The 12,041-nt window shown below is 41.5% G+C and overlaps 2 protein-coding genes across 2 annotated transcripts; both read right to left on the reverse strand.

The window, feature by feature from the left end:
* Positions 1-4,489: 4,489 nt before the first annotated feature.
* On the reverse strand, positions 4,490-6,814 carry LOC135838136 (uncharacterized). Its single transcript, XM_065353723.1, has 3 exons — positions 6,624-6,814; positions 6,083-6,497; positions 4,490-5,244 (listed from the first exon to the last, which is right to left on the reverse strand). Exons 1-3 carry the CDS (start codon positions 6,645-6,647, stop codon positions 5,000-5,002), a joined length of 684 nt encoding a protein of 227 aa, XP_065209795.1. The 5' UTR covers positions 6,648-6,814; the 3' UTR covers positions 4,490-4,999.
* Positions 6,815-8,221: 1,407 nt separating this feature from the next.
* LOC135838137 (uncharacterized) lies at positions 8,222-10,948 on the reverse strand. Its single transcript, XM_065353724.1, has 3 exons — positions 10,537-10,948; positions 9,399-9,610; positions 8,222-8,650 (listed from the first exon to the last, which is right to left on the reverse strand). The coding sequence occupies exons 1-3, from the start codon at positions 10,605-10,607 to the stop codon at positions 8,526-8,528; spliced, it is 408 nt and encodes a 135-aa protein (XP_065209796.1). The 5' UTR covers positions 10,608-10,948; the 3' UTR covers positions 8,222-8,525.
* Between the last annotated feature and the right edge of the window lie 1,093 nt (positions 10,949-12,041).

The following is a 12,041-nucleotide window of genomic DNA, read 5'->3' on the forward strand; positions in this document are numbered from 1 at the left end:
TCGTGGAAAATTTAGCTCCGTTTGCTTTGTAGAGCGCTGTATGGGCCGGATCCGCACCATATAACTTTGTACAGAGTGAAAAGACAAAGAGTTGCACTTTTTATTCAGAGAAATGTTGGTTTCTCTAGATCGGCGCGGCGGACAACGAAGACGGCAAATACGTACTTACCTACAAATTATTATATGTGACGCGACCAGCGATACCATACCATATGTCGGCAAAAATTTTTTTCGTTTTATTGTGGTTTCTGGTAGTGTTTTTCTTCCTCTTTTCAATGGTGCAAACAGATTTTCAAAATATTAAAATCTGACAAAATTTCAAAGTTGCGTATTTTTTGAAATTCAAAAACCAAAATTCTGAGAAAAACGTTTTTGAAAGTTTGGGTTATTTTTGTAACATTTTTAAAAACCAGTGAACAGTATTTTTTTTTTTTTTTTGATTTTCTTCATCTTTTAATGGTTTTACATCATAATATATATATATATATTTTTTTTTGGCATTTTTTTATGAAAAGCACTTTTGTAAAACCGGGTTTTCACCACTAAAACGACGTGTTTGAGATCGGTGGGTACACCCATTCTAAAGTATAGGCTTCATAGTATATGAATCGACAAAAATTTTTTTTTTGATATTTTCCGACTTTTTCCATGAAAACGCGATTATCTCAAAAAAAAGTTTTCCGACTTATGGTATGGTATCGCTGGTCGCGTCACATATTGTCTCGACATTGGATGCCAAAACGAAGAGCCGGTAAAATTCGCGCTTGTCGCTTCTTTTCTCGCATTTTTTGCAAGCCTTCTCGCCTTCTTACGCGTTTTATGAGGTCAATGGTAAACAGTTGAACACTAAACACCGACAATCGACATCCACCCAAAAGTTAACGCTGTCCCAGCAAGTGCCAGGTGCCTGCTAACTGAATATTGTTTGCGAATTATTCGTTCAATTTTCATCCGTTTCAACTTGGTTTTCCTACTGATTCCAAGTCGCCGAGTCCGCGCAGACTGTTTTTCAAAACCTTGAAAAAATACAGCGATTTTCGAAGACAATTTTTTGACTCAGTTCGGAGTCTCAAAAAAGAGTCGATGATAATCGAAGAGAGGGCTCTGTTGGAAAACTCTCTAGCCGACATGGACATTTGCACTCCAAGTCGATTCTCAACCAAAAGTGTTCTTCTCCAGCTAGTGAGATGCAACAATACATAAAATTATTACTCGTATAAGCGGAAGATGAGCGAGAATGCGGTGGGAAGAATTTTTTGTCGTCCTACAATAAGGTACGAATAGCGTATTCGGTATTTTACGACTACAAACGAAAACCTCGCTCGAGTCTCGAGTCCAAGATCGCTTTTTCTACTACATACAGTTACGTACCTCTACCTACTCGTACAAATTCAACAGTGTTGGTTGCTAAAGTTATTAAAAAAAATTCGCAATTCGTCCGTAATTGCGAATTTTCCTATATAGGCTAATGGTACAAGAAAATGTAGAAAGAGCTTTTCAAATTACAAATTGTTTTTGCCCTCGCTTCGCTGGGGTCACTTTGATTTTTATAAAATTTTCTAGATAGCAATCGTTCAAAAACAAATAGATAGTTTTAGAAAATTATAAGTAAGCGAAGAAATGAAAATTTTGCAGGTTATCGCGTCGAATACGAGTATGTACATATTTTTAAATTCAAAAAAGGACGAGTTCTTTAAATCACAAAAACGTCTCGATTCTGGATTTCAACGAAGTGTGCGAAGCTTGTTAGAGGTTGCGTCAATTTTTTTTTTTGAACAACTCTGTCGTTCTTTCGAATAAAATGAGAAGGGAAGGGAGAGGTGAGGAGAAGGGCATGAATCTTTAAATCGTATATGTATGTACTCGTACTCGTATCTTAATGGAAAAAACTCTTCATCCAAAAAATCTCCTATTTATTCGTAGAAAGTTTTGAAAAGCTGAAAACACCTCGAAGACCCGCTTTTTTATGACCAGTGAGCCCAGGGGTTGGGGGGGGGGGCGTTTTGGTAGAGTTGACGACGTTGAAGCGACGATATGAAATTTCATTTTGAAAGTACGAAAAAAGCACGAATTTGGATTTCTGGATGGTAGACGCTACTTATGGTAAAGGTTATTTTTCGCTGCACTCGGTAGAATTTGATGATTTTTACGCGAGTGGCGATTCGGGTGGCGGGTGGCGCGTGGCGTGACGCTGAATATGGGGACGCAGATCGTTGATCACAGCTACAGCTAACCGGCGGCTACCAGCTACCAACTCGACTGAATTGTGTAAGGTGCACCGGGGCAAGTCGGAATGATTTTTCGCAATTTCAACTTTGACCAGCTGTTACTCCCCTTCTAATAAACCAATATGGATCAAATTTATTATGTAGGTTCCCATAAGGGTTCTTAACCTATGGTAAAAATTTGAGCGCAATTGACACAGTAGCTTTTGCTCAGTGGAATAAAATATAAACTGTCCTGACTTACCACAATTGGGGGAAGTCAGAACAGGCTAAACTTTGCAGAGGCGTAGATCACAAACCGAGCGTCCTAGAAAAATTGCGTAAAAACAAAATTGTAGAGAATTTAATTCTCTTTGAGATCACTTTCATCAGATTTTCACTAGGACGCACGGTTCGTCCGCTATATGCGAAAAACTAAGAAATAGAAAGTCTGTATTTTAGACCAAATTCAAAATAAGTTCAAAACAACAACAAAATACAATTGAACCAAAGACATCTAAAATGAAACTGAATCGCGAAAATTTTTATGCCGTGATGAAGTAGGGGTAGTACCCTCAAGTCACCTTTAGTGGCACTTGGCCAGATATAAACCTCTAGGCGCTAGAGCAAGTTTTCTAACTTACCCCGAATTCCAACTTCCCCCGGTGCACCTTAATACATTTTAATTTATTCGATTTATGTTCGCCGTTGCCGTTGATATGTACTCGCTCAATTCTTTCTCCCGAACCGAGTTGATTAAAAAAAAGGCATTAAAATTCCGACGCGAGTTTTTTCGCACCAGTTTTTCTAAAACACCGAAGAAGTAGCTTCGGAATTAGTGACAAAAAAAAAAAAAAAATTAAAAACTCGATCGCTATTCAAGGCGTTGGTGGTACCTACATCTGCATACTTACATATCTGTACCTGTATTAAAATTTTCAACCGTATCCGTTTGAGTATCTATTTTTATACGAGCCGCTTTAGGTACCTACTTACTTTATATTTATCTCGATACCTAAAACCCACTCGTGTAGAGTAGATGCAGCAGCAGCTGCTGCTGCCACATCCAGCAAAAGTACATATTTATTCGGTTTTTTACTCCCCGTCCGCTTTTTTTCGCTAATTTTGTTTACATTCTTCTTCGTTTCGTTATTTTTTTTGTTTTTATTATTAATTTTCATTTTTTTTTTTCAAAATCCAGTTTTTACGAAGTAGGTAGTCTTTCTTCTTTTATTACGAGAGCATTCGAATGATGGCGTGTGCGTGTGCGTGTGCGTGTGCGTGTGCGTGTGAGTATACTTAGCAGTGCGATATACGTAAATGACTGAAGAGGTAGTGCCGAGAAAGTTTTTGGATATACGAGTACCTGTACCCGAGCACGAGTAGGTGATCGAGTAAGACCTTTTAGGTATTTCGATCGAATCCGAGTGACCGATCGAAATAAAAGTCGAAATTTACTAATTTTGAAGAAAAAAAAATAACCGAAAATAAGAAAATGTCTGAATCATTCGAATGATGCCCATAACCCATTTAACCCCATAGTACTCGAATGAACGAACGAAAAATGTTTTTACGATAAATTGTCCTCGTTCAAAATTGAAAGGACAAACTTTTTTAAAATTTTCGAATTTTGTTGCGGCCTATAGATTTTGAAAATTTTTAATTTTAAAATTGCGTTTGCCCCTTCAATTTCGAATATGTCGTCGTTTTCAAGATTTAAATGTTTTTCGGATGCGTAGGTAGTATCTACCTAATTAAAAATTTGCGTAGAAAAATTTTTCAGCCGAAAACCTCCTCCAAGCGTGTACTTTCGGCTATCATAATAGTCAGTTAGTTTTTGCTACTACGCGCCACCTTACCAAAACAAAAAAAAAGACGTGTCCTGAAAAAATTTTAAAAATTGAAAGTTTTGGAGAAATTCTGCGAGGTATATTTTTTGATCTCCTCCCTTATACAGTTTTTGATATTCTGATTACAAATTTCATCGTAATTTTACTCAAAGTGCTATATTTAGTCAGCAGACTCCCGGACTTATTTTTTATTTTGAAAAAGTGTTTTTGTACTCGATAGACATTTCTTTAAAAAATCAATCGAGACAGTATAGGTACTGTTTATTTACAGTGTATAGATACCTATGTATTGTATACCTAATTACTTATCGTTATTACCTGTACGAGTATTTTATCTTTTTTATCGATCTATTTTCTTTTTTCACCGCTTCTGTTCGCTGAGTTTTTAATGCGTCATAAGTCATAGCATAACTCATAATGAAATCAATCTCGTACTTCTGCTGATCGAATTTATTGCCATCGAATACATGTCATACTTATTCATACAGGAGTTGCGTTTTTGTACATAGGTAGATTAAAGTACATACATAGTACCTGCTACATAAGTTTAGTAGAGCCAGAGGTCGGAGGTACTCCGCGCCCCATTACTTGTATTCTATATGTAGTAGGTAGGCTAGGTACTCGTATTCGACAAAGTTATCGAGTCGGCATAAGTGTATAACGTAAAATCGTAAATTACCGCGCGCTACATTTGAACATATCGTACTCGTAGGTAAACTCTTAATTTATACGAGTAGATTAGGTACCTATTACCTAATCTAATTAAGTACATACTAACTACATTACGTAAATCTAGATAGGGTACGTTTTACTTTGGTCGATGCTTATATGTAGTTGATAGGTACGAAACGAAATGATTCGAACGAGATAAGTCGCTAATTAAATACATAAAATGTTACATACTTAGGTACAAAGCAAAAGGATAGCGCGAAGTTAATCGTTAATCTACCAAGCTGCGGAATTTTTGTTTTGCCAGCTACCGCCGCCGCTGCCGCTGCCACTGCCGCCGGCGCCGTTTCCGTGTCCGCCGAATGCATTTTGAGAATTACCGCCCGCAAAATTGTTTCGTTGCCAACGATTTGCAGAATTACCAGCGCCATTTTGTTGTTGCCATTGCTTACGTGCGAAATCATTCCAACCGCCACCGCCACCGCCACCGCCGTTGCCGTTGCCGTTGCCACCTCCATTGGCTGTAAAATTGTTTTTCGAGATTATCTAACGAGTAACTACAGCCTTCGGTCGCATCGTGTTGGTACTTGGTGGGTAGTTGGGTACTGGGTACAGTAAGTTACCAATAAACGTGCCGATTTTCTCGACAAGTATGAAATTGGACGAAGATTGTGGTGGTTGGAGGGGGGGGGGGGGGAAGGGGCAGAGTGCCCGAAGAAAAAATGAAGCTAAAGCTGCCGAGGTTGTGAGATTGATTCGAGTACAATTCGAATGGAATTTTTTATCCTAAATTATACGAAATCGAATAAATTTGTTACGTGGAAGTTGACGTACCGCTCGATGGTGTGCCGCGCCGCTCCGTACGAATTATGTAAATTTTGACACGTTGGCATTTCTACGTTCGTTTTAATTTATTTACTTTATATTTGCGAATTTCCACGATTGTCTAGATTCGTATTGATTGGAACGTACGCTTATAAAATTTTCAAGATGTAAAATATTGCATACCAGATGAGACCTCCTCCACCCTCCATCCCATACCTCTGTGTTCGGCGAGTCTCTGGAAGTGCATAGGTAGTAGACCGGTACTATACAGTGTACTTGTATACACGTACATATGTATTACGTAGACCTACGGTACTCGATACATAGGCCTACTACATAGCTGACCTGATGGCGGTAGTACGCGTACATATGTACTGTGTAGTGTGTGCCTAACCTATGGCTACCTACATTGAATGATATGACGTTGCGTCGCATCGCGTCATTTCGAGTTCTGAGTCGAGATAAAGGCAAGGAAAAGGATAAACATGGGACGGGTGAGAAGTGGCGAATAAATTGCATCGAGGAGTCACTTACGTCTGCCACCGCCACCGCCGTTGCCGTTGCCGTTACCGTTGCCACCGGCTCCTCGAAAGGCGGCGAAATGTACGTTGGCTCCGGGTATGGTGTAATCGTAGCCGTATTTGTCTCCGTTGTCGTAAGCGTTGGCCGAATATTGCGACTGCGACCCCGACTGCGACTGAGGTCTACCCGACGACGCGGATCTACCTTTATTTTGCCATCCGTTCGTCTGACCGTGAGAAGAAGGCGAATTCATGTGGCCGCCGCCGTTGCCGCCTCCGCCATTACCAGACCAAGGAGCGTGTGCTGCGGAACCGAAACCGCCGTTGTCGTTGCTGTTGCCATTTCCATTACCGTTGACTGGCCATTGACCGGGGCCGCCGGCAAAAGCGCTCGCTTTTATCAAAGCAGCCAACGAAAGTGAAACAATCTGCGCAGCAAATGCGAATGTAATTTGCTTATTACATAGTTAGTTAGTCGTCGCGTATTTTATACCTAGGTTTATTCGTAAATTGCGGTAATCAAATGCTGTAGGTAACACGTTTAAGATACTTACGACGAGTAACGTGCGAGTAGCCATTATCTGGTATCTGGTATCTGGTGCGAAGCGATTAGCCTGCTGGTGTAATTCTGTCCTGTCGGCGTAGCGTAGCGTAGCGCGGCGCGGCGTGCTGCAAATTCAACTTGAACGCGACTCGACTCGACTTGGGCACCGAAAGCGATTTATGAGCCGTAGCCGACGGCCACGTCCATTTTTATAGGCTCGAGATTGGGCTTTTTTTTCCTACCGAGTCACGGTGTTTTGTTTTTCGTTAGCCCTACCCGTCTGTCTGTCTGTCTGTCTGTCTGGCGTTTTCGGTTTTTTCTTTTCCGCAATTTTTAGCATTTCGTCATCGCGTCGTGCAGACGAATAAATGGCGTGGCGTGTCCGCGATGACCTTAACTCCTCTCATCTCATTTCATCTCATATGTCATATCGCTGGCTCGTCATTATGAGGAGCGTCTCGTCCGCGTCCGTACGCCCGTCCGTGCCATCAGTAGAGGTAGACTATACCCGAGTTACCTAGGCCTTACATCATTAATTCATTATCATTACCATACGTCACCACACGCATAAGCATACGCAATGTATGTACATGCACAGAAGATTGTAGCCGTACAGTACCTACTATACCTACTATACCTATACCGGCTACCGGTATTTCTATCCAAGAGGTAGCTAATGGCAATACGCAATACGCAATACGCAATAGCCAACAGCCAACAGCCGTCTCGTCGCGTCCCTTCTAGTTGCTGTATAAATTGTACTCGTAAGTAAAGTTCCTCAACCTTGTTATACCGGGTACGAGTACGGTATCAATACTCGTTGGTAGGTCTGAGTATAACTTGACCATAATTGACAGCTCTTTTGGCATTCGTATTCGTATTCGGGACCAGATTCATTTTATTCTTTTATACGTACGTACGTATACATTGTATTATGTATAAAATATGTACCTCTACCAATACTCGTATAGGTAAAGCGAAATTTATACGCGAAGCAGGATGTTTTTAACCTTCGCGCTTCTTGTCGTTATCGTTATCGTGACTGAAACTGAGACTGAATTTACATATTTCGGCATTTCCAGTAGTAGACATCGTATGTATACTTACCTGTCGTTCTGATCGTCTCGTCTCGTCTCCAGTTCACTGTAATTACTAGGCTATCATCAACGTCTTCGCCTTCATTCATGTCGTACGAGCGCGTGCGGCGGCGGCGGCGGCGGCGGCGGCGGCGGCACGATCAAAATCGTGAACGCTTATTTTTACTCGTAATAGTAATAGCAGATACAGATACCTACGCTAGATTTAGTTGCGCCAGTCATCGTCAGTTGAGTTTAGTCGAATCTTACGAGTTGAGTCGAGTATGCGGGTAGGACCGGTAGGTACCAGCTAGGCAGCTACCTACTGCACTGACTCGTTTACGAGTACTCACTACTCACGCTCGTTTTACTCTCCATACTTAGTTATTACTTATTACATGCAGTTTCGTAGAGTTCATTTTCGAGATTTCCGTATTTACCTAATACCTACAAGTATACTTACCTATTCGAATTACGAGTGATATCGAATCTCTCACCCCATCGCCTCATTGGTATTAAGTAAAACGATGGATATGATTTGAAATTCTAAACGTACTTTTTTTTGTTGACATTTTTACAGAGTAGGTATTTAAAATATTATGTAGGTACTAGGTATTTTTGCGAGAAAAAAAAACAAATGAAATTTTGGATCCGATTTAACGTGTAAATCCACGCGTCAATGCATCATGCACGTACGACGTACATGTAGTCGGAATACCCAGCACTATACTCGTATGTAGGAAAATACGAGATGGATGTTGTATATACTTGGTAGGCATAGGCACTTGTAGTCGTAGGTTATGATAGAGGTTCGGCAAATCGGCATCCATGTGGACCTACGCGTAGCTGGCGCGGGCGTATCCAGTTGATCGATATCGTTTCCAGAATGAAGAGAAATATGACGATGAAGAGCCGCCGAGACCGACGTGCCAAGGAAGGCCCAGATTTACGCTGAAGAAGCCTGTCAATCAAAATGTAGGTACCTAATTAGCTAATTAGCTATATGGAGCACGATTAGACGGTCGTAAACGTTAAACGTACAACGTACACGAAGATCGTACACATATGTATGGTCATTTACAATGCACGTGTACTCGTACTCGTATGTAGGTGATTGGGCAGAGCAGCCCCTAGCGTATGGTATGGGTATGGGACATGGGTGTGGTGTCCGAGCGACGAGCGACGCGTTCGTCACAATTTCCAATTTCCCCGATAAAAACAGCGAAAATCAAGTCGAATAATTTTTATTCGTCAACGTGTTAATTGCGTTCTTCGTCCGCAATGGCCGGTCAAATAACCGAATTTGCTCGCGATTGAAGTTTCGCTTGTAAATATTTGTAAATAGTAAATGTAATACTCGTACGTTTTATTCTTTTCTCACGCGCGCAAGTTGAAGAGGGGGATGTCGAGTATGAAAATAAGGACAGCGTTGAAGTATGCGAGGTTTTGGGGGGGGGGAGACTGAAATCAGATTCTCTCAATGTTACCCCAAACCTTCCTCCTCCCCTCTTCTAGTATTTTTCATGTCAATTACCAATTAGCCAGATGTGGTTCGAACATATTTTGGAAACTACGATACATACTGTATATTCGTAAAATGTCGAATAATTAAAAATATTCAAAAACGACGCGATGCTCTTCACTTGATAAAAAATTTGAACCGCGCCTGCTGCGGGTTACATTGGCAGTAGCCTGTAGCCTGTACCTACCGGAAATGGGATAATTGCTGGATCCCCAGTTGAATCCGATATTAATGTACGGGGTTATCCAAAAATTACGTGCTTCCGCAGTCGCCGTCGCTGTCGCTGTCGCTGTCGCTGTCGCTGTCGAATGCGGTACATCAGTGAACGGTGGCTGCGGCATCGAATATGCTGTTTGTGCAGCAGTCGTCAAAATCACCGCCATCGAAATGCCTACGAATCTGCAATATTGTAAAACACGATTAGGTTTCTCGAGCATTGTGTTTTGTGAGGATTTCCTATACCTACAGTTCATTCCTGCGAAAATCGTGCGGCTGTTGAATGGTGTAAGGAGGAGGATGGGAAGGGGGGAAAATTCGCCTGAAATTCGCGATGCGACGACTCGACGCGAATATGAAAGAGAGTGTCACTGTCACTACAATCGTACAAGTACGTAGAAGTGAGACTAATGTTACATACTTGCAGTCAAACTCGATGTTTTCACATGAAACTGTTGATATAATTATGTCTACTACTATGTTACGTGTACGTCGTGTACATCTACATACGGCATACGTACGAGTATGTAATATACACGAATACATACATCGTAGCAAAATTAGCAAATTACCGGCCAGCCAAGTTACTCATTGTCAGTTCCTCGAACGAGGCGTTTATGCAATTTATTTAACGCGATTATTTGCGGCGTTTCGAATACCACCCGCTCTCGCTCGACACTCGCTTTCGGTTACCGTACTCGTACACGTACGTCGGTCGTACATGTTTAGTATCCACGTAGTACTACACGTACGTAAATGTACATTAGGTACAATGGTACGTACACGTAGTGAATATAACATATGAATGTAGATGTACTCGTACCTCTACCTACAGCCGACCCACGACACGCATTCGTTCTCGTTCTCGTTGTCGTTGTCGTTGTCGTTTAATGCGCGATCGACCTAGACCTACGCTCTTTTTTTCTCCCTTGTTGACAATTACAAAACATGACGAGTTGTTTTTTCCCTCCAAATTTCATATCAAATTTCTGAGCGTTATCGTCAATTTTCACCGCAAATTTTAATTTTTTTTTTTTTTGGTGTAAGTGTAACCGTGCATTAATGAAATTAAGCGAGTAGGTAATTGACAAATTGATCGGGTTACTTACCGCAGTGCTGGCGTTGGCGTTGGCGTTGACGAAGTTGATTGACCGTTTTGCCTGCGCTTGTTCATCGTCATTCGTCGCGTTGAGCCGTTGACCACATACAAATATAAGTGCCCGCGTCCGCATATTTCGCTAATAGGTAGGTAGGTAGTTAGTTAGATACCTACTTTTTCTCGCTTTTGTTTTAGAAAAACATTTTTGTAGAACGCGCAGCGATGAGCTACTACCTATAACTGATGTGTGGTCGTCTGCGTCTCTTCGTGTCGCCTACAGGCCTACAGGCCAACAGCAACTATAACGATGCGACGCGACGGTGGCGGTATAGTCAGGCATAGGCTACTAATTAGTCGAATACCTAAATACCTAATTACGAAGCTCGTCGACGCGACGTGGACGGACATTTGCGTCAGGTATGAGGTATTCGGTATTCCGCGACGGCAACTTGAACTCGACGCCAGTGCTAAACTCCCCCCCCCCAGCCCCCAGCCCCCTCTTCCCACTCCAAAAGAGTAAATCAAGTGTAATTTGATATCATTCGAAAAATGCATTTCGAAAAAATAAAAAATTGACAGGACACGATTTCCGGGTATTTAGATATGTCTTTAACTACACTACCATACACACGAGCAAAAGTAAAGATGTTCGAATACACCTGTACGCTATATCGATATTCACCATTCGCCATTCGCCATTCGGTATGGTGCAGATTACGAATTGACGAATCGTTAAAAGTCTATACGTAATTAAATTACCTAACATCGTTAGTGCTAGACTAGATTAAATTAGACTAGACTAGACTAGACTAGACGCGAAGACGGCATGCGTGGATATAGTATAGGTACGGGAAATTTCATGTCGATGTCGTATGTAATACCTAGGTTAGGTACCTTTACCTACTCGTACGAGTACAAATGTTGACATCGTCTCTACGGTTTACGGTTAGCGAAGTTACGAGTACAATAAAATTGTTTTGATTGCTGCTCGTAGCGACAGTCGTGTGGGGAAAATTTCACCCATCACCGACTATGACAATACCCGAGTTTGGCAATTTTTAATTTACCTAAATTTCAAAAGTGAAAAAGGCGCGCGACAAATTGACAATTGCGAAAAATACGAAAATGCTCGTTGCTACTTATTTGTATGTGCAATGTACATAGATGTACTCGTATGTATACGTACATAGTTAGAGTTACATACACAATACACATACACAGACACACATATTATTCGCGACGCAACGTGGTCGAACGAAAGCGATCGCCCTCCCCGCTCCCGCCCGCGCCGATATCGGGGCTTTGTTGACAATTTGCTGCTGCCTTGTGCTGGTGTCTGGTGGCTGGTTTGCCCGCATACGACTATATTACGAGTTGGAGTAGGTACGAGTAGTACATATCCGCAATTCCGCGTCCGCAATGTGGAGAATCAAATACTCGTATGTGTATGTACCATCAATCGGACGCTATCCGGCTGTACAATACTCAATGTCAATACTTACTCGTGCACTTCAA

This window comes from Planococcus citri, chromosome 2 (genome assembly GCF_950023065.1).
Source record: "Planococcus citri chromosome 2, ihPlaCitr1.1, whole genome shotgun sequence".
In the NCBI taxonomy this organism is placed as follows: domain Eukaryota; kingdom Metazoa; phylum Arthropoda; class Insecta; order Hemiptera; family Pseudococcidae; genus Planococcus; species Planococcus citri.

Excerpts from the sequence above, each read along its gene's own strand:
- LOC135838136 (XM_065353723.1), bottom strand. The coding sequence starts at position 6,647 with ATGGCTACTCGCACGTTACTCGTC. Across the intron at positions 6,498-6,623 it reads CTACTCGCACGTTACTCGTC|ATTGTTTCACTTTCGTTGGC; the intron begins GTAAGTATCTTA and ends TTTGCTGCGCAG. Across the intron at positions 5,245-6,082 it reads CGGCGGTGGCGGTGGCAGAC|CCAATGGAGGTGGCAACGGC; the intron begins GTAAGTGACTCC and ends ACAATTTTACAG.
- LOC135838137 (XM_065353724.1), bottom strand. The coding sequence starts at position 10,607 with ATGACGATGAACAAGCGCAGGCAAAACGGTCAATCAACTTCGTCAACG. Across the intron at positions 9,611-10,536 it reads ACGCCAACGCCAGCACTGCG|ATTCGTAGGCATTTCGATGG; the intron begins GTAAGTAACCCG and ends ACAATATTGCAG. Across the intron at positions 8,651-9,398 it reads CAGCAATTATCCCATTTCCG|GCTTCTTCAGCGTAAATCTG; the intron begins GTAGGTACAGGC and ends TTTGATTGACAG.